The sequence below is a fragment of the Primulina eburnea genome, chromosome 8 (assembly GCF_022965805.1).
Source record: "Primulina eburnea isolate SZY01 chromosome 8, ASM2296580v1, whole genome shotgun sequence".
NCBI lineage: Eukaryota > Viridiplantae > Streptophyta > Magnoliopsida > Lamiales > Gesneriaceae > Primulina > Primulina eburnea.
In genome coordinates this window covers 2,346,576-2,368,821 of record NC_133108.1, presented here as the reverse complement: position 1 = coordinate 2,368,821, position 22,246 = coordinate 2,346,576, and the positions used below count along the sequence as shown (strand labels likewise).

Below are 22,246 nucleotides of genomic sequence, written 5' to 3'. Positions count from 1 at the left end.
CATGTCAGTGTGCTTTACCTTATTGACGTAATTTGTAAGCTATTGCGTTCAGCCTGATAATTTTTACCTTATTGACGTAATTTGCAAGCTACCGCGTTCAGCCTGATAACTTATCCAGTGTGTATCTACGAATAGTGGTGGCAACTTCCCCCGTTAAAAAAAATATGCGTGTTTTTCGAATTACTTCCGCGGTTGTGTTGTTATGACTTATGATCTCGATTTAATTCATAAATCTTGAACTGGTAGATAATTTTTTTCCCTTGGGAAGAACCTGTAAATAATTTTTCTACTTTAAATATGAAACCATTTAGTATTTGATCATTTAATTAAGATAAAGCTTCGAATTGTGATATTTTTGAAAAAAATTAACGAAGTTTCCATTCTATTCTAGTAGCACATTATTTTTGGGAGTATTAAAAACGATCGAGTTAAAAATAATGGGTTGAAACAATAATCTCAAGACAAGCACAATATATTTCCAAGTAAAAAAAATATAGATGTGTTTAATAAAATACTTCTCTCTTTAGTTATTGTCTCATTTTCTAATATAATTATAATAGAAATGTTGAACGTATCACATATTTTATTAAAAAGAATTATGTTATATATATATACAATAGTTACACATTCATTTTGAAATTACCAAATCGTCAAGATTTTAATTTAGTTTCAAAAATATATTTGATATAATTTTGTCATCTCAAAAACAATATATAATCGTGTGTAACTCTCGTTATATATAATATTTCTCAATTAAAAATAACTAAGTGGGTGTATTCAATTCAGAGTTTTGATGACTTTTAATGACTTTTTTAAATGATAGACTTTTATGGATTTGATAAATTTTTATTGACTTTTATGGAATCTCACAGATTTATAAACAGATTTATGTGGATTTATGTAGACTTTTTTGCAAGATTTTTATAGACTTTTGTAGATTTTTTTTTTATAGAATTTTATAAATTTTGTACTTAACTATAATATGTGAGTTTTTATTAATTTATTTGAACCCATAATTAATTGACATATATAACATATTCAATTTGAAATTATTTTTAATATTTATATTAATAAATAAATTTACTTATTTAAAAGTTAAATCGTTTAATCCTTACATGTATATATATGTGGGTTTATATGCATGTTTGTAAATTTTTTAAAATACATCAATTGATTAACATGTAATTTTATTTTTAAATTGATAATATAAATGTAAAAATAATATTATTTATTATTGTGTGAATATAATTTTGTATAAAAATATCATAGCTTACATATTAATTAAAAATACGAAAATGAATTTAAAAAATCATTGTTGTTACGAAACTATTCAATTATTAAGAATTAAACAATATTTTTTTGATCATCTTTTATTATTATTGAATATTACATTAATTTGTATAAATCATAAATTAAAAATCACAAAATCAATTCTATAATTCAAAATTTCCCCGTGTTATTAAAATAAAAAATTATTGAATGAACAATCAGCCAAAAAATGAAAAATTTGAAAAAGAAAGATGAAAAAATATATAGAGATACACTTCGAAAATTTGAGAGAGTAATAGAAATAGATGAGAGGAGAGAAGATATGAAGATATGTGATGTGAAGCGACAGAGAGAGAGTTAGAAGTTTTAAAAATCCATTCAAATCTTTGGGGTGAACCAAATACAATTTTTTACAATTTGTAGTTGTACCTTAGGCTTTAATGTTTGTATGTCAATGAATTCCATGGAGTTATTAAAAGTCCATGGAAAATTTGAATACCTGTAGACTTTTATAGAGTTTATAAAAGTCAATGTTGAATATCACTTGACTTTTTAAAACTCCATGAAAGTATATTTTGAATACCACAAGACTTCTATAGAGTATACAAAAGTCTTGATTGAATACCTCTAGATTTTTAAAATCTACAAAAGTCATTAAAAGTCAATAAATTTCCCATGTTGAATACACCCCCCTAAATAAGTCTCTTCTCCTAAATATTTCTGTATTTATATATATTTTTGTATGTATGTATATATGTGAGTATATCATATCATATGTAATGGAATTTAAAAATAAAAATAAAGCCCAAGTTACGATAAGACATGTTCAGAAGCTATAATTTGTACTCGGCTCTAGCAATTAGTCCTCCACTCTGAGTCTCCCAAACCCTAAAAATCGATCCCTTTCTTCCTTTGTTTCTTCAAAGTAATCATATTCTTGTTTCCATATCTTCAGAGATTTGCCCTCCCCTCTCTCTCTCTCTCTCTCATTTTCTTCTTTCTTTCTCTTTTTCACAATTTAATTCACAGAAAGAGACTTGCGAACCATATTCAGAAATATCTAGCTACCACAACCATCCCTTCACTGCTCAGTAATTATAGACTTATATGTGTTATACTAAATGTTTAGACATCCAAACTTTTAAATTTCCATTGCTCAAATATGTATTAGACGAGCTGTCGAGATTTTATAAATAACATATGTACGAATATTGGTTTACTTTTTTCTCGTACCGATCTCCTAATTACAATTTCTAGATTAATCTATGTCCCAAATGCGAGATTTTATAAATAATATTGGTTTAATTTTTCTCGTGTCGAACTCATATATATATATATATATATATATATATATATATATATATATATATATATATATATATATATATAATAACTAAAGAGAGATTTTATATATATGTATGTGTAGTTTAATAACCACAAAGTTGTTGCTTTCATGTACTTTATAGTTTTGCTACTTTCTTGATCATAAGTTCGATCTTCTTGTTGCAAAGTGGACCCGAAATATGATTTCTGGGCACTTATTAATTGGGGGATTTCATTAAATTGGATACAAAATCATACGTGATGGACCACCCTAACCCTAAAAATTTGACGCCTTTAATTTCCATTATTTTGGAAATTTGGACTCGCAATTCATTCAAAATTGCCATTTATTTAATGTTCTTCTGGTTGAACATTCTAGGTTGACTGAAGTAAAGGGATTATACATATGATTTCTAGCTGCAGGATACGACCATATATTTATGTAGTGCATCATTATAGGGAGGCGGTGTATGAATAAATTTTCAGTCCAAGTATTAATGCACTTTTGGACAGTAGTTATCAAATATGAGGGGAAATGATTTATTAATTAATTGCAGAAACCCATGAATGAAGTTGAACTCATTTAATTTAGGACTAAAGCTTGTATGTTTTTATTGGGACGATGTAATACATGCTCGATTCTCTCAAGCAAATATGCTTTTTTTCCCCTAAACAACACAAAACCAACAAGTAATATACAGCGGAAATAACTTCTCTGATCCACTAATCTGTATAATTTTTGGATTTGATATATTAAATTTTCAAATTTTGGTTTTGATACATTACCTTTTTTATTTTTTTGTTCTATTGGTCAAATTGATGACATGACATCAGATAAGTCAACAATTTTCGATGTCATGTTAACATTTTCCGATGTGATGTCAACATTTTCCAGCGCTACGCTAGTATTTTCTGGTGATACGTCAGCAGTCCAGACTGAAAGGAAAAAAAAAAAACAAAGTTAATGCACTAGAACTAAATTTTGAAAACTTAATGGATCAAATCTAAAATAAGAAAATTTAATGAAGTAAAAAAGTTATTTTCCATAATATATATTAAAGGACAAAACATAAGCGAAATAAGTTATAATTTATAAATAATATTATTCAATTGTCACAACAAATAACCACGACTACAGAGTAAGTTATATTTTACTATATTTTATTTAACAATTCATTCATTATATATCCATGGAAGCAATGATAATGTTGTTTTAAATTATCGCTTGAAAATAATGATAGTTGGAGATAGCAAAAGCATACATTTTATTTATAAAAAATATTCAATCTGAAATTTGTTGCTAAACCGTGGCCCATTCCCAGGCCCAACGTTACTATTCTTTTAATTGGGCCGAATAGTACGTTGATTCGAGTTTCCACCTTTACTGGGTATGGGCTACGCCAACTCTGAATACAAAAGGATAGCATTTAATATAACAATAAAACAATACAAACATATATAAATGGAAGAGACGTAGTTTTATCAGCATTGTCTGGTATACAAGTCCTACCTCCAAGTAATGAACAGGAAACCTAAAACACACAAACACACACACACATGGAAGACAGATTATTTGAGAATGACCCACAAACAAAAGGCATTTCAGTTGGTTTGTGAGTAGAGCAGCAGAAGAAAAACGCAGCTCTATCAGCGGTTGTACTATATGTTGGAAGCATTGAGAGCCATGACCTTGCACTGTTCGTTCATGGCCACGAGTTGGGCTTCTTTTTTGTCAAGTAGAGCACTCAGTCTCACATTCTCTTCCATCAGTTTCTGAACTTCGGATTCCTTCTGAGTTTTCTCATTTTCCAATTGTAGTGTCTTTGCAACAAGCCTGGTTGAATAAAAACCGAAAAGTGTTAATTTCAGGGAAGGAAAATGATCTAATCCTATTGGCTGAAATTGCTTCTCAACAGGCTAGGAGCAGTATCAAACTCATGAAAAGAGAAACTTCTTAAAAGATGGAATGGTAATTATGGTCATTGCTTTGATTATCAAAAACGATTGCAAGAAAACAAGATTGGATGAAGAGAGAAGCTCATACCAATCTGATTTTAACGTTTTAAGAAAAACTTTACAGTTCATGGATGACTGAATTTATCAACATTTTATAGTCTCCAACTCCAGTTGAGACACGCCATAAATATCATTCCGAACAGCACTCAGCTTCAGTTGGTTTTCACCATCAGGAAATTGATTCCAAGCGCTAGAAGGACAACAACATATATAGCCTACTCCGAAGTCTACAACTACAAATAGAAGAGGCAAAGTGGAAAATAGTTGTTTGAAACATGGGTACATGATTAATACTGGAATTATGAAGTGCCACAACTAGAGAAAGCGAAGTATGAAGAAGAGAGCGAACCATGAATAAAATCTAGCAAGAATTGAAAGCAAGAAAAAAAGTGTGCATGCCTAGAACAGACTAACCTTTCAAAATGCTTTTCAATTGTCTGAAATTGTTTCTCTGATGAAATAAGTGTTTCCCTTACGTTGATCAAAGTACTGACGTAGGATTTAAGAGACTCAAAGTCTTGCTTAACGCGACAAAGCTCCTGCTCATTTTCAGCAGCTCTTTGCCTTTGTCGAGAAGTCTCCTCAACCAAATCTTCAACCCTTTGTCTCATATCATTCAGAATAGAGTTCGTTCCAAGAGCAAACTGCCCCATTTCCTCTAATTTTAATGACATGTTCTCAATTTGGATACCTTTCTTTTTAATCTCCTCCAGCCCTTCTGTTACCTTTTCCTTCTCAACCGCAGTTTCAGAATCTGCCAAAATAACTCTCTTGACAAGTCCTTCCATTACATCAGCAACCATTTGTACACTTCTAAGTAATTCATTGATATAGACCAAGTCCTCTTCATCAAGAGAATCCTTCTGAAAACTCAGGGCTGTCCATGTATCGTCATCTGTACTACCAAAAGAAGAAACATCTATATTCCTAGACCAGCCAGCCAGGGGTATACAATTTTTATCAACAAGACCTACACCTTCTAATTGTTTGATACCACAAGAAGTATAAGCCAAATGAGGAACCGCCATGATTCTTGCTTTCGATTTTAAGTAAGTCAATAATGTCGCAGAAGTTTTGACTCTACGCCAGAGAACATTTAATTCTTGCTTTGCATCTTCATCGGATCCTTGTACACTAGCCTTCACCTCAGTAATCTTCTCTTGCAAGGCATCCGCTTGCGACTTGCTTCGTTTCATCTCCTGATTCCAGTTAACATGAATTTCATTTAACTGTGATTTTAAAGCTGACATATCAATATCTTCATCTGCTGCCATTAGCTTTCCTATCACGTTTAAGAAACTTTTAAAACTTCAAAAAGTAAAACAAGGTAAATCAGCTAAATACACTAGGGTGTAACTAGAAGATGAAACAAGAAATTCAATAAACAAATTTTGCAAAAACCATCGGCAGGGACAACTTCAAGGCTGACCCTTTTATGCAATCACTTTAAGGGGGAAAAGGATTCCACAAACATTTCAGTACTTTAGCTAGAAATTGGTGGACTTCATGACTTGGAAGAGATGAGAGTTGATGTAAAACGAAAAATCAAAACAAATGGAAAATTAGTAGACAATTCCCCACAAGTTGACGACTAGATCTTGCAGTAGAATGGTTTGAACTAGCATTCATCTTCCCAGTTCACAAAATAAAGGCTTCACCTCAAGGCACAAACAAGCACCTCTCTGTCACTTCAAGGTCAAAAGAAATTCAAGAAAATATGAAAACAGTAAAAACTTATTGCCATGCTGTGTGCTGGCCTATGAACGAATTGTGGGCAGCAACAAGCTGATTGTTTCTGAGAAACATAAAACATGTATTATGTTGCTAAAAAATGGAGAGACCTATGTTCATGGGTTCAAATATTTACATAAAATATCAGAATAAAAAGCTTCATCCAAAATAATGGAGCAACAATTCACAACATCAGCTTTTATATTCTTGAAAATGAAATGATACCAATTATATAAACCACATTAGGAAAAAAAACTCGCCCTAGGGCCGTATCTTCTCCAGAATGCAACAAAGCAAAAGATTAGCCATTCATTAATTATATTTGGATGTCCCATTAAAGGTTAAGTAAACAGTTTGTTTATTCAAGATCTCCTCAAAGTCTAGAGAATGAACATCACACCAGAACTGATAGTGAAATTATTCATGTACTTTTGCTATTACTTGCTTAAGCCATAAGGCCCATAACAGTTAGCTATCTAACACATCCAATTTATATAACAATATCTACAACAAAATATCACTTTCCACTACCGGTCTTATTCTTTGCTTCCCACTAATCACTTGTTTGCGGCATTGGCATGGCAACCTCCCTTGACCCTCCAGTTACAGCCCATCCAAAGGATAATTAGCAATGTATAAAATTTAACCACGTATTTTCACTTGCTGAAATGTTTCGAAAATCGATAGCACAGTCAAGAGGGAGATCAAGAGACAACAATATATCTGCCAGATTTATCTAAATCCGCAAAACAGTAGTAGCCAGCAAGTTATATTGAGTTCAAAAGAATAGAATTCGTCCTCAAAATCATCGTCCTATCCCTTATCTCGCTTTCATGCATCTCTAACAATTCCACCAAGAGATCTTCACACTGAACCAATAAACAACACAAAGCAAAATTAATAGTAAGATCCATCAACATCTTACATCTCAACTCATCTGACAAGAACCCATTACAGAATTATTAAAATCAAACAATTCAAACAGAAGGAAAGCGCTTATCGTTCGTGTGCCTGCTTCTTACAGCCTCGATTCATGTTTAATCAATACACTAATATACAAATCAAAAGCTACAAAAAAGAGATGAAATACCCTGTTAATTTCCTTGATTACCAATGAGAAATTCCAGAGGACGATGAAAGCTGCGAATGAGAACTACGACGATGGTCGAATCCGCATCATTGAACTTGAAGACGGATTCTGGGATTGAATAAAGAATATAAGGAAAGGTAGAGAAGAAAGTAAAGGTTGTATTTTTATATTATCTTTTGGCCCCTTCACCTATTGCTGAATAACACTTGCCTCGCCTTAGTTTTCATATTATTTTTATTTTATTTACCAAAATTTATTTATATTTTATACATGATTATACATTGATTTATGAAAGTAAATAAACCTCGACAATATTCTGACGAATCAGAAGACATCACGTGTCAGGTCTCGATTCTACTTCTGCGCAACGATGTTCGCTAATCCAGCCCCAAATCACCTGAAAATTGAGATAATCCCAACTGCAAGCCCTAGTTGATTTTCAAAAGCCAGAAAATTTCACATCTTTTCACTCTTTGGATTTTCCGACGCTTCAAAATGGCTCGCACAGTACAAACATCTTCAATCATGTAACGATGAGCCCACTCCAAAGCCCCAGCGCATCAAAATCCCAAGTCTTGAGACGATAGTGACAAAAAGGTACGACAATATCCTTAATATTTAATTTTTAGAGGTTTCAAGTGCATTGAGTCATGGCAATTGAAGTTTTTTGTGTTTGAAATTCTATCACTTAATTAGAGAGAGATTAAATGGCAAGCCTCATTTTCTAAGATGCATTGAAAACAATGTTATTTTGTCTTCCTGTACTTGTATAAATACCAAATTTGTCGTCTACTCTCGCGTCTAACTTTTTGGTTTGGTTCCTAAGACAAAAGAAGTGGGTGAAGATATAAGCGGTTATTAAGGGAAGGATATGTGGTGCTAAAATCCCTCCTCTTATCGCTCTTTTAATCAGCGTTATGAATTCAGAACTCCGCGACTTGTTGTATTTAGTAGTTAAATCAAGAAAGCTCGAGATTAAACAGAAAAACTGATGAGCTCCTAAAATTGTGTTCAGCATATGATATAGGAAATAAAACTATTATATGCCCTGGTCTGGTTGATATGAAAATTTATTTAATATTAATAGATTAGGGACGATATTAATTTAATGTGTATATTATGTTGTCAGGAAGGGGCCTGGTTTCAGGTTAGTGTTTATAGTCCTCTGCCTGACCCCGTATTATTCTGGGTTTAATATTAACCCCGCCATCAACCCCATTTCTCCAAATCATTTGCCATCCATAATTTGTAGAAATTTTTGCCATATATTGTTAGGATACAGTTATTGCAGTTGTGAGTTTATGCTATTAATGAAATATCAACACTCAACAGGCACAATACATATAATCTCTTTCATGCCAGAAGTTCATTTGGTGTTTAAATATGTTTGTTGATCTTAAGGTGACTTAGCTGGAGTTACATGAATAACAACGTCATTTCTCTTGACAATCACTGACTTTGTATTTTTGTGACATGCGGTTTCTGAAGAATTTATCCAAGCAGCTCAAAGATGTGAAAATATGTGTTCCAATGGTGTATGGACCGTGGCCTTTTGGCTTGGTAGAAAGGCCACAGAGTAAGGAGAATTTCAATATTTTGTGTTTTCACAGAAGGTTTCTCTTTCTCTACGGTCTTAATTAGCATAATCGATCATTCTTTTTCATGATAATTTTTTTAATCAGAACCCAGTCTGACAAGTGGACAACTATGTTCGCGGAGCGACAAATGACGATCTCGGAGTGGTGATCAAGCGTGCTGTTTTTCAAATGCATCCTAGTTTCAATAACTCTGTTAGAGTTGTTGAAGCATCCCCTTTTGAGCTATCTGAATGTGGTTGGGGCGAATTTGAAATTGTCATCTCTCTGTTTTTCCACAATGATGTTTGTGAAAAGCAATTGGATTTGCGAGTCCTTATTCACCTCAGCTGTGTAACATATTTCCTTTATTACTTATCAGTTTTTTTAGAAACCTTTTTTCCCTGTTTTTGTTCGTATGATTAGTTATCACATCTTAAGTTGTATGCTGAAGATGAAAGTGGTCCTCATTCATCTAAGAAACCTGTGGTTATTGAAACATACGACGAGAATGTCTTTCCTAACCCTTCTGAGGATTTTTATGGTTGTGTTGAAAAGCATCCTGCTGTAATCGTGCCTCGTCTTCCAGTGACTTTTAATTTCCCTTCTGGTAATGGTTCGTTATGCCTGTTACTGCAAACTCGTCATGGCATTACATGTGTCAGTTCTTATTTATTGATATTTCTGAGTACCAGTAGAAGATTCAAATTAACGGAAAAAAAGTGACGCCAAAGATCATCCATTGAATCTTCTTGTTGGCACATGTTCTTTCTGACTACAGGCTTCCTCTTTAGTTTAATATATGACACTCTCATGTTTGTGAAGTGCAGATTAACTGTCAGTTTGGACAATTATTCGTCTTGATGGTTTCATTTGATTGAATTATAGACTTAGGCATTTGAATATGGATTATAGGTCTTACAGATTATTCAAATTAAAATCTGTTTTTACCTTCAATGCCAGTTTATTTTTCAACCTTTTCAACTTAATGACATTTGTAGCTCATGATTCTCATAATATGCCATAATAATATCCCTGAATGTTCAGATTTTGAGCTTGTTGACAAACGTTTTTGACTTATCTAAGTTGTAGGTCCAAGCTCACATTATCAAACCAAGGAGGCAATTGAGCATTGTAGATACGCTGCCACAGTCATGGAAGCCTGCTTCTGGTTAGTGAAAAACACGGGAATACCATCATGGCGAATTAAGTCGATTGATCCATGTCCCTTACTTTTGTATATATGAGAGAGAGAGAGAGAGAGAGAGAGAGAGAGAGAGAGAGAGAGAGAGAGAGAGAGAGAGAGAGAGAGTTTGCATATTCCATCTCCCTACTGCTCTCTAATGCCATTTGGTGGCATTATGGATTGTTTTGTTGTATTAGTGACGGAAAGATCCAAGACAAGAGTATCCTGTGCGAACTTTTTTATCCCCCGCGAAGAAAAAGATTATCAGATTACTTTGAAAGAAATTATTTATGCATGCCCTTAATTTTGAGGTTCGTGTTCCTGAAGATCGCGTTTTCAATTTGTATATAAATAAGTTATTATTTTAAAATATGCTCGCAAAAGAGTGCATCTCAAATTAGCCGACAATCCAATATGGTATTTTTCATTTCTTTCCTGAAATTAAATTCGTTCATTAAACATACAAATTTCAAAATAATTATCAGAAGTACTACTTGAACCCAATGCCGATTCATACCCTCCTTCGGCACTCTGCAACAGAAGCTGGTCCCAATATTTGTAAACATCGTTCCCTTCATACAAATCTCCATGGCTAAGCTGTGAAGCAACAAATTTGTCCAGATCTCTCCAATCTCTTACCTTCTCTGTAACTGCATGGAAACTCTTCATTCTTTCTTCATTATTGCCGTTGATTTCTGCTGAATTGAATATCAAATTCGCGCTTTTTACGGATGGACTCTCCAGCTCTGGGAGGTGAACGAAATCATGTAAATTTTCAGCGGCTTGTGTACATGTTTCCTGCTTGCAGATTAAGTTCTGATGAAGAAAATTCGATGGATGCTGCCTTGTTATAATATGATCAATGGAATCCATGACTGAACTAAAACCAACCGAATTATTGGGAAAATTATTGATTGAACCCCAGTCTTCTATGGTGTTCTTTGTTTCGGTGATGATTCGTTTCTTGAAAGCACGGCAAACGACCCATCCCTCTTCCTGTAAGTTCAAAGCTTCATCAATTAACTCGGTTTATATATATATATATATATATATATATATATATATATATATATATATATATATATATATATATATATAATCACTTGATAATTACATAAATTGTTAGAACGTTAAAATGTTCTGCATGAATTAGGAAATGAATCAGGCAGCAAAATGTTTTGTTTCCCGACAAGTACTTGGAAAAGAATGATCCCTACACGTACATAAAACAGATTCATCTCATTTAATGCATATACATTACCGATTTTCATAGTTTGATCCAATTGTTATGATTTATCTTCATTCTTCCATCTATTTTATTCATGAATAATTTAATTGATAAAAGCTCATTTATTAATCTGTTAACTGTTTTCTTAGTAGTCTAATTCATCACAACACATTAATTATGTAGAATAGAATAAAATTGTATAAATTAAAAACTTGCCTGTGGAGTGCCATTTTCTTCTGTTTCAAGCCTATATTCATGTATGATCCATTCAGTTTTGTGCCCATTTGGAGCTCTTCCTTTGTAAAAGACTAGGGTTTTCCTCATACCAATGAGTTTTGTCTTGTGATATACTCCTTTGTCTCTGCCGGTACCCTTCCAAAATCCCACCATCGTAGCCCTATTAGTTCTTGTGCCTGTAGGGTACTTCCTATCTTTGTGGCTGAAGAAATACCACTCCTTTTGCGCTTCATATCCGATTCGACATTTATCTGCATATAAACCATACATAAAGAGTATCACTTAGGACCCAGCATGCAGAAACACGACCACAATTGCGAATACAAGAATAAAAGATATCGCTAAACTTAGATATTGTGATAATCTCGTTGATCATATATGTTTTCCCTGTGTGTAAAAGATTCTTGAGTTTCATCATACATTAGTGCTAAAAAAAATCGAGTAGAGAACGTGAAAATGCCTCATGAGTATGAGTTGAAGAAATCCTGATCAAGCAATCGCAAGTACACAAGAAGAAGAAGTAAGCAGAATTAAAACATTTCATACCTTGAAGATCCCAAGGCTCAATTCTATACAGATCAATATCCCTAATAACATCGAGATCTATCTTCTGCGATGCAACCTTCTTCCTAAGATAGTACCCTACCAGCTCTTCATCTGTAGGATGAAATCGAAATCCAGGTGGAACACATGATGATTCCATAGTCATATCTGTCATCGATATTTCAGCATCAAATTCACCGTTGCGGCCACCACCTACATATATAAGTCAAAACTAGCACTTGTTTTTTTCTTCTAAATCATCTCGAAATCATATGTAACATACATGTGTATATATAACTCAAGAACAATTAAGATCAGAAAAAAAGAAGAAGATAAAAGGTGAGGATGAAAGGAATTATGAACCCTACAAATCGAAAGGTGACAAGTGCTATAAGATATAATCATAAGTTCATTTGGTGAACACCAGACATTTTATCTCGAAAAGTTAAATTAGAAAGCGTGTTGGAGGATAACCCATTATTTTATTTCGCTGTAATTACTTTTTGTAATTTTAGAAGAATATATATTTAGAATGCGAAGGGAAAGGGGAATGAAATGATGAACCGTTGCTCCTAATGCATGAAAACTAAATGAGGGGCGGTGACGGACAGACAAGGACAAGCAATGATGTTGTCTTGGGCTGGTGAACATGGTAGAAATGGCCCTCCTCTAGTTTTTATCTACACACACACACAACTAACCTACTTTTAATATATATATATATATATATATATATATATATATATATATAAGGAAGCTAGCACGCGCGCGCGCGCGGAGGTTTGAGAGAAGATAAGGCTGCAAAAAGAAACAAGACATTGTTGGAAGCTGACCATGTTGTGTTGTCAACTTGTCTGGATCGGAACTTCAACTGTTGCTGATCATGTTTACCTGTAATCTCATAATACTGTTTTTTTTTTTTTTTTGTAGGCATCTTGTTATGAAGGCTTCAGGCCATATCCAACCCATTACGCTATCTTAGTGTCACACTAACTTTAAAATAGTGTAATTCTTACACCAAATATAAAATTCATCTCCAACCCATCAACTCTAAACTCTACATTAAAGGAATATTCTCGGAATATTCTCTATTATTTTATTAACAACAAATAAGTTATTTCACAAAATATTTATAAACACAACAATTAAAATATCACTAATATCTAAAATCATTTCTATATTAAAATTCATTATATATATTACTGAATTAAAATATTAATTAAATATATTTTTATAATAACTTTAAAAAATTTTAATATTTAATATTAATTTTCAATACTTAAACTTATTACTTGATTAAATGTAATTAACTAATCATTCAAAAAAATTACAATCACACATATAAATATTTTGAACATAAATTACTAGCATACAACCAATATTCAAATGATCCATATAAAATAGACATGACACACAAATATCCAACATTTAATTAATGGAATTACTATATAAATCCCATAAATGGTCGATTAGTACATCTCGTAGTGCGAAGTGAGCCTCTCTGTCCCTTATGTTTTTATACCGAGCAAGAAATTCTTGAAATCTTATATTTTGATCCGTAACCATTTCCACATTTGGAGTTGGTGCTTCCAACGCATCTTCGATTGGTGTATCCAAGTCACGCTTGTAGTAGCCCGAATTCCAAATTGGGTAATTAACGGAGTATTGGTGATTAAGAAGGTTTAATGTGTAATTTTGACCGAGTCATGATCGGACGGACCGAAGATGGTTCGGAAGCACCGAAGAGTTCGGAAGGTCCGAAGTGGGTTCGATGGATCCGATCATGAGGTGTCAAGAGCAGCTGGACACGTGCATGTTCGGACGGTCCGAAGTGTATGATCGGAGGATCCGATCATGAGCTGTCAAGAGCCAATGGACACGTAGCGTTCGGACGTTCCGAAGTGTTGTTCGGAGGATCCGAACATGGCCTATAAATAGTGCTCGAATTTCCTCATTTTGACTTGCCAATTTCTTGAGTTTTCTCTCATTTTGGAGAGTTTGGAAGGTTTCTAGGGTTAGTTGTTGGTCGAGCGATAGCTAAGAGCTGCCAGGAGTAGTAGCGTAGCGGCGTCTGAGTTACGAGGCAATCGACATCAAAGGGCTGTCGACGGACGAAGGTAAACCCTAAACCTTTGGTAGTACTAGGGAGTACTGGTTTTGCTAGTCGAGCATGGTAGTATTGATTGAGTATGCTTTTGATGCGTAGGCTTGTGCTAGACCTGATTAGCGGTGTTGCGTAAGGCTAGGCTTGCTGTGATAGAGGTACGAAAGTACTATCCGAGATATCCTGGTTGAGTATACATTCTTATATGTGTTGCATGATTATGTGGTGCATTGATATATGTCATATGATGCATGTTATTATGTCACGTTTATTACTGCACGTTGCATTTCATGTTGAGCCGTATTCTCCTTCGAGATAGCCTTTACTGTTGAGCTGTATCTCTTTCGAGATAAGCTATATCTTGGGGCCGCTCAGCCCTGTCTTGTGGACGCATGGACACCGAGAGTACACAGTGGCCGACGGGTCGGGAGGGCTTCGGTGGTCCGGGACATTTTAGGTCCACGTCTGTCTTGTAGTGGATGCAGTGACCCAGAGGTTGGACCGCGCGGCACTATCCACTTGGCGCCTCTAGACTGAGCATTGTTGAGATCCTTTTGTGACTCCTGTTTCTTGACTACCCCGGTATCATGATCATAGCATGTGCATTTCATATAGGTCTGTATACTCATACTTTTGTACTGGGCGTTCTTATCGCTCACGTCCTCGGTTTTGTTTATTCTTGGACACCCCATTCCCACGGGGCAGGCCTCAGGTTGGACAGCTCAGGAGGAGCAGGAGGAGGACGTTGAGTAGCTGGTTGGTTTAGTTTATCGGTATTGTTTTGATTCGATATGGTTGTATTGGATATTTTATTTTGAGTTATTCTAGACTTCGATTGGGTTGTATAACCACTATTGTTGTTGACTTTTCCGCTGTTATCTCTGATTGTTGTTAATTAGGTTAATTGCATGCTTAGTTCTTGATTAGTAGGTGATTCTGGAACGGGTCACTACATTTATGGTATCAGAGCATGCTTACGATTTTGGGATATAGATTTCTGTTTTGGGATTTTCGTGGACCATTTTACCATTTCCCCTATTCTATCTTGTAGCGATGGCTGACCACTTTGGTGACGGGAGTAGTCAGGGGAGTGTAGGTCGTTGGGGTGACCAGGACGATCGTAGACGTCATTTTTTCTGTTTCTACTCCGATGGGTCATTCGGTGTTAGCGAAGCGTCTAGTGATGGGTTGTCCTTTAGATTTTGAGGGTAACGATGTTGTTATTTTCGTTTTGTTCATCCTCTAAGCTTGATTTCGAGGACGAAATCGTTTTAAGGGGGGGAGAATGTAGTAGCCCGAATTCCAAATTGGGTAATTAACGGAGTATTGGTGATTAAGAAGGTTTAATGTGTAATTTTGACCGAGTCATGATCGGACGGACCGAAGATGGTTCGGAAGCACCGAAGAGTTCGAAAGGTCCGAAGTGGGCTCGATGGATCCGATCATGAGGTGTCAAGAGCAGCTGGACACGTGCATGTTCGGACGGTCCGAAGTGTATGATCGGAGGATCCGATCATGAGCTGTCAAGAGCCAATGGACACGTAGCGTTCGGACGTTCCGAAGTGTTGTTCGGAGGATCCGAACATGGCCTATAAATAGTGCTCGAATTTCCTCATTTTGACTTGCCAATTTCTTGAGTTTTCTCTCATTTTGGAGAGTTTGGAAGGTTTCTAGGGTTAGTTGTTGGTCGAGCGATAGCTAAGAGCTGCCAGGAGTAGTAGCGTAGCGGCGTCTGAGTTACGAGGCAATCGACATCAAAGGGCTGTCGACGGACGAAGGTAAACCCTAAACCTTTGGTAGTACTAGGGAGTACTGGTTTTGCTAGTCGAGCATGGTAGTATTGATTGAGTATGCTTTTGATGCGTAGGCTTGTGCTAGACCTGATTAGCGGTGTTGCGTAAGGCTAGGCTTGCTGTGATAGAGGTACGAAAGTACTATCCGAGATATCCTGGTTGAGTATACATTCTTATATGTGTTGCATGATTATGTGGTGCATTGATATATGTCATATGATGCATGTTATTATGTCACGTTTATTACTGCACGTTGCATTTCATGTTGAGCCGTATTCTCCTTCGAGATAGCCTTTACTGTTGAGCTGTATCTCTTTCGAGATAAGCTATATCTTGGGGCCGCTCAGCCCTGTCTTGTGGACGCATGGACACCGAGAGTACACAGTGGCCGACGGGTCGGGAGGGCTTCGGTGGTCCGGGACATTTTAGGTCCACGTCTGTCTTGTAGTGGATGCAGTGACCCAGAGGTTGGACCGCGCGGCACTATCCACTTGGCGCCTCTAGACTGAGCATTGTTGAGATCCTTTTGTGACTCCTGTTTCTTGACTACCCCGGTATCATGATCATAGCATGTGCATTTCATATAGGTCTGTATACTCATACTTTTGTACTGGGCGTTCTTATCGCTCACGTCCTCGGTTTTGTTTATTCTTGGACACCCCATTCCCACGGGGCAGGCCTCAGGTTGGACAGCTCAGGAGGAGCAGGAGGAGGACGTTGAGTAGCTGGTTGGTTTAGTTTATCGGTATTGTTTTGATTCGATATGGTTGTATTGGATATTTTATTTTGAGTTATTCTAGACTTCGATTGGGTTGTATAACCACTATTGTTGTTGACTTTTCCGCTGTTATCTCTGATTGTTGTTAATTAGGTTAATTGCATGCTTAGTTCTTGATTAGTAGGTGATTCTGGAACGGGTCACTACATTTATGGTATCAGAGCATGCTTACGATTTTGGGATATAGATTTCTGTTTTGGGATTTTCGTGGACCATTTTACCATTTCCCCTATTCTATCTTGTAGCGATGGCTGACCACTTTGGTGACGGGAGTAGTCAGGGGAGTGTAGGTCGTTGGGGTGACCAGGACGATCGTAGACGTCATTTTTTCTGTTTCTACTCCGATGGGTCATTCGGTGTTAGCGAAGCGTCTAGTGATGGGTTGTCCTTTAGATTTTGAGGGTAACGATGTTGTTATTTTCGTTTTGTTCATCCTCTAAGCTTGATTTCGAGGACGAAATCGTTTTAAGGGGGGGAGAATGTAGTAGCCCGAATTCCAAATTGGGTAATTAACGGAGTATTGGTGATTAAGAAGGTTTAATGTGTAATTTTGACCGAGTCATGATCGGACGGACCGAAGATGGTTCGGAAGCACCGAAGAGTTCGGAAGGTCCGAAGTGGGCTCGATGGATCCGATCATGAGGTGTCAAGAGCAGCTGGACACGTGCATGTTCGGACGGTCCGAAGTGTATGATCGGAGGATCCGATCATGAGCTGTCAAGAGCCAATGGACACGTAGCGTTCGGACGTTCCGAAGTGTTGTTCGGAGGATCCGAACATGGCCTATAAATAGTGCTCGAATTTCCTCATTTTGACTTGCCAATTTCTTGAGTTTTCTCTCATTTTGGAGAGTTTGGAAGGTTTCTAGGGTTAGTTGTTGGTCGAGCGATAGCTAAGAGCTGCCAGGAGTAGTAGCGTAGCGGCGTCTGAGTTACGAGGCAATCGACATCAAAGGGCTGTCGACGGACGAAGGTAAACCCTAAACCTTTGGTAGTACTAGGGAGTACTGGTTTTGCTAGTCGAGCATGGTAGTATTGATTGAGTATGCTTTTGATGCGTAGGCTTGTGCTAGACCTGATTAGCGGTGTTGCGTAAGGCTAGGCTTGCTGTGATAGAGGTACGAAAGTACTATCCGAGATATCCTGGTTGAGTATACATTCTTATATGTGTTGCATGATTATGTGGTGCATTGATATATGTCATATGATGCATGTTATTATGTCACGTTTATTACTGCACGTTGCATTTCATGTTGAGCCGTATTCTCCTTCGAGATAGCCTTTACTGTTGAGCTGTATCTCTTTCGAGATAAGCTATATCTTGGGGCCGCTCAGCCCTGTCTTGTGGACGCATGGACACCGAGAGTACACAGTGGCCGACGGGTCGGGAGGGCTTCGGTGGTCCGGGACATTTTAGGTCCACGTCTGTCTTGTAGTGGATGCAGTGACCCAGAGGTTGGACCGCGCGGCACTATCCACTTGGCGCCTCTAGACTGAGCATTGTTGAGATCCTTTTGTGACTCCTGTTTCTTGACTACCCCGGTATCATGATCATAGCATGTGCATTTCATATAGGTCTGTATACTCATACTTTTGTACTGGGCGTTCTTATCGCTCACGTCCTCGGTTTTGTTTATTCTTGGACACCCCATTCCCACGGGGCAGGCCTCAGGTTGGACAGCTCAGGAGGAGCAGGAGAGGCTGAGAGCTGTGTTTATTTATCGGATTTTTTGATTCGATAGGTTGTATTGGATTTATTTGTTTCTAGCGATTGGGTTTACCACTATGTTGTGACTTTCCTGCGTATCTTGATTTGTTAATTCAGTTGTCTTGATATAGGTGATCTGGAACTGTCCTACACGCTCATCTTCGATAATCATTATTGAGCATTATAATGCATGCAGTCATTATATCTTGCAAGTGTTTCTTCTGCCAACCACGTGCTGGAGATGCTACAATTGCAAATCGTGATTGAAGTACTCCAAATGCGCGTTCGACATCTTTCCTACATGACTCTTGTTTCATTGCAAAATATTTTTTTTTGGGACCGCGTGGATCATGAATTGTTTGCACAAGAATTGACCATTTAGGATATATACCATCGGCTAAGTAATATCCTTGATGATACTCTTTTCCACCAATAAAGTAATTTGCTGGAGGAGCGATACCTTGTGCAATATTTGAAAAAAGATTGGATGCCTCGAGAACGTTGATGTCATTGTTAGATCCTGGCATACCAAAAAATGCATGCCATATCCAAAGATCATAATCAGCAACCGCTTCCAAAATAATGGTCGGAGAACCACTACGACCCGCGTATTGTCCTGCCCATGCTGTTGGGCAATTTTTCCATCGCCAATGCATACAGTCCAAGCTTCCCAACATTCCAAGAAATCCACGTTTTTCACCAATATGCAGTAGTCTATCAATATCAATGGAGGTAGGTGACCTTAGGTATCGCTCTGCAAACACCTCTACAATATCCCGACAAAAACGTTGAAGGCATTGAATTGTAGTTGATTCTCCTATCTTAATATATTCATCAGCAGCATCCGCTGGTGTACCGTATGCCAACATCCGCATTGCAGCAGTAATTTTTTGATTAGTAGAGAGTCCCAGCCGACCAAGACCATCTACTCGTTATATGAAATAACGATCATGATTCTTTACAGCCTCAACAATACGAAAAAAAAGGCCTCGTGACATTCGAAAACGTCTTCGAAACATTGCTTCATTGTACCTTGGATTATCAGCAAAATAATCGTTGAAAAGATTACGATCCGCCAATTCTCGATCACGCGGAATTACGATATGACCGGGAATCGACCCTCCATGTTTGACTTCAACTTCATGTTGCTCAGCATATGAAGCCGCTAAAATTGTGTTATTGGTTGCTAGACTCCCCAATAAATTTTCTGTTTCGTTGATGGACTCAAATTGATCTTGAACATGTGAATCAAATTCATCAGATGAGATAGATGATGCTGGATTAAAAAAATGAAAATTTTGATAATTCATGATGTATATTGATAGTTGGAAATTTTGAAGTACGAGTTGGACAACTGCATATGATTGATATTATATAACAAAACCAAATCTATTCACATTATCTTTATCATCTATCCAAAAATTCTGAACCGATTTATACACCGTCAGATTAGATTTCATTTAATCCGAACCATAGGATCTTTATCCTATATCCAAAATGGTTGGATTTTCAAAATCTATTTCTGATAAATTAAACTTTATCTTGACTTCACGAGATCCCAAAATAAAAACATGAAAATTGGCTAGTGCCTGGAGTTGACGTTGAAAGTTCACCTTTCATTTTTGTTTCTTTACTATAGTCTGTACTCTTTTGGCTAAAAAAAACATTAAAATTTGTTTCCTTACTATAGGATATTATATACAATACACACAAATGGCCAAATATGTAATAATAATAATAATAATAATAATAATAATAATAATAACAGGATCATTATCCTATATCCAAAAAATCCGATTCGATTTATTCACCGTTGGATTAGATTTCTTTGAGTTGGAACCATATGATCATTATCCTATATCTACAAAATCTGATCCGATTTATACTCCGTCGGATTAGATTTTATTCAATCACAACCATCAACTTCATATCATCTAGTATCAATAATTCTATATATAGATATAACATAATTTCATTTCGAGTCACCATTTTCATACTCTATATAATAAATATTATACTTGTCTCCCAAAATATTTTTGTTTCCATGGCTTCGAATGCACGAACTGCTTCTTATTCATATCAAGAAGACATACACCTTTGTCATGTTTATCTTGACATTTCCCAAGATCCTATCATAGGCATAAACCAATCTCGAAATCAATTTTGGAGTCGTGTCGAGCAAAGCTACAACAGTTCCAGAGCACCCGACATGACTGAAGTTCGTAACAAAAGATCTGTGCAATCTCGTATGGGCTTAATATTGGCGGCGATTAGTAAATTAAAAGCATGCATCCAACAAGTTGAACAACTCTATCCAAGCGGTGCTTCAGATATGGATATTGTGAGTTTTGTTTTGATAGAATATCTATACTTATATTATTATCAGTTTTTTATATTATTTATCTTAACTTTAATTTTATATACAGATAATTCGTGCGAAAGAGTTAATGAAACATGATTCTAATTTCAAGAAAGATTTTAAGTTTGATCATAAACGTGTATGGTCTATTATGAAAGATATGGAGAAATTTGCAGCTTCGTCAAATCATTCAAGGTCAACAATTCAAAGAGGTATTGAATTTTTCGACTCTCAACCATCGGACACACAAGCAACGGATTCCCCCAAATCAGCGTCCCCTGGATTATCACCATTTGAGATTAATTTAAGTGATAAAATATTGGTGGTACTTCGTCACAGCGGCCACTTGGAGTGAAAAAAGCTAAATTAAAAAAGAAAAAAGATGAATATATGTCACATACAATTGAATCAATGAGATTAGGACAAGAAAAAATTCTGGAAATAATCCAAACTGGAAATGCTTATCGTGAACATAACAAAGAATTACAGATAAAACGTATGCAACAAACTGAACGAAAATTGGAACAAAATGAAACAAAAATAGAACAAAATCGACAAATGTTGGATTTGACTAGGTTTCAAGAAGAAAACAAAATTTTGGTAATCGATCTCAACTCAATTCAAGATCCATCTTTGCGTGAAAATTTTAGGGCCGAACAGTCAAGAATTTTGAGTGAGAGGGAAGAAAGGAAACGTGCACGTGAAAGTCTCGACTTTGGAAAATATTTTGAAGACATTGGAGGATCTGGATCCAGCTTACCTCAGTTTTAAATTTAAGTGCTTGTCATCCTTATTTTATTGTATTGTGGTATGATTTTTAATAGTTTGTTGTTTATTATCTTCTTTAGGTTTATGTTGTATCATTATCTTTGATTTTAAGTGTTGTCATCTTATTTTATTTTATGTTGTATTGTAATGTCAATTTTAATAATTAGTATTTTTTATGTTTGTTTATTTAATTTTGTATCATTTTCTTTGATTTTCAAAAAAGTAGTGTTTGAAATCTTAATTTTTTTGTATTTGTATCTTTGTATTCAATATTAATTAATTTAATTATAACTACATAATTAAGATATTCTTGGCATATTTTATACTATTTTAAATACTAAAACTAATTTATCACAAATTATTTATTAACATAATAATATTATCTTTATGAATTATGTATTAAATTAAAATATCCAAGTTTTTTAAAATCACTTTTTTAAAATTAATTGTTTGAAATAATACATTTTTAGAATTAAATTAGATTATAAAACTAATTATATAATATTTAAAGTTTAAGTAAAATTAAAATAAAAAACAATT

The 22,246-nt window shown here is 35.5% G+C and overlaps 2 protein-coding genes and 1 pseudogene across 8 annotated transcripts; 1 reads left to right on the top strand and 2 right to left on the bottom strand.

Annotated features, from left to right (window-relative positions):
* Positions 1 to 4,001: 4,001 nt before the first annotated feature.
* On the bottom strand, positions 4,002 to 7,596 carry LOC140838352 (uncharacterized). Of its 7 annotated transcripts, XM_073204584.1 has the most exons (4): positions 7,430 to 7,567; positions 6,871 to 7,208; positions 5,023 to 5,890; positions 4,002 to 4,426 (listed from the first exon to the last, which is right to left on the bottom strand). In XM_073204584.1, exons 3-4 carry the CDS (start codon positions 5,880 to 5,882, stop codon positions 4,252 to 4,254), a joined length of 1,035 nt encoding a protein of 344 aa, XP_073060685.1. In that variant the 5' UTR covers positions 5,883 to 5,890; positions 6,871 to 7,208; positions 7,430 to 7,567; the 3' UTR covers positions 4,002 to 4,251. The 7 variants fall into 7 exon arrangements, with proteins under 7 accessions (XP_073060685.1, XP_073060683.1, XP_073060682.1 ...); XM_073204582.1 differs by lacking the exon at positions 6,871 to 7,208 and having other exon boundaries at positions 7,430 to 7,596; XM_073204581.1 differs by having other exon boundaries at positions 5,023 to 7,208; positions 7,451 to 7,584.
* A 158-nt stretch (positions 7,597 to 7,754) lies between these two features.
* LOC140838353 (transcription initiation factor TFIID subunit 14b-like) lies at positions 7,755 to 10,435 on the top strand (annotated as a pseudogene).
* Positions 10,436 to 10,597: 162 nt separating this feature from the next.
* LOC140837673 (NAC domain-containing protein 37-like) lies at positions 10,598 to 12,672 on the bottom strand. The gene is made up of 3 exons (XM_073203786.1): positions 12,201 to 12,672; positions 11,630 to 11,905; positions 10,598 to 11,181 (listed from the first exon to the last, which is right to left on the bottom strand). Exons 1-3 carry the CDS (start codon positions 12,370 to 12,372, stop codon positions 10,631 to 10,633), a joined length of 999 nt encoding a protein of 332 aa, XP_073059887.1. The 5' UTR covers positions 12,373 to 12,672; the 3' UTR covers positions 10,598 to 10,630.
* Between the last annotated feature and the right edge of the window lie 9,574 nt (positions 12,673 to 22,246).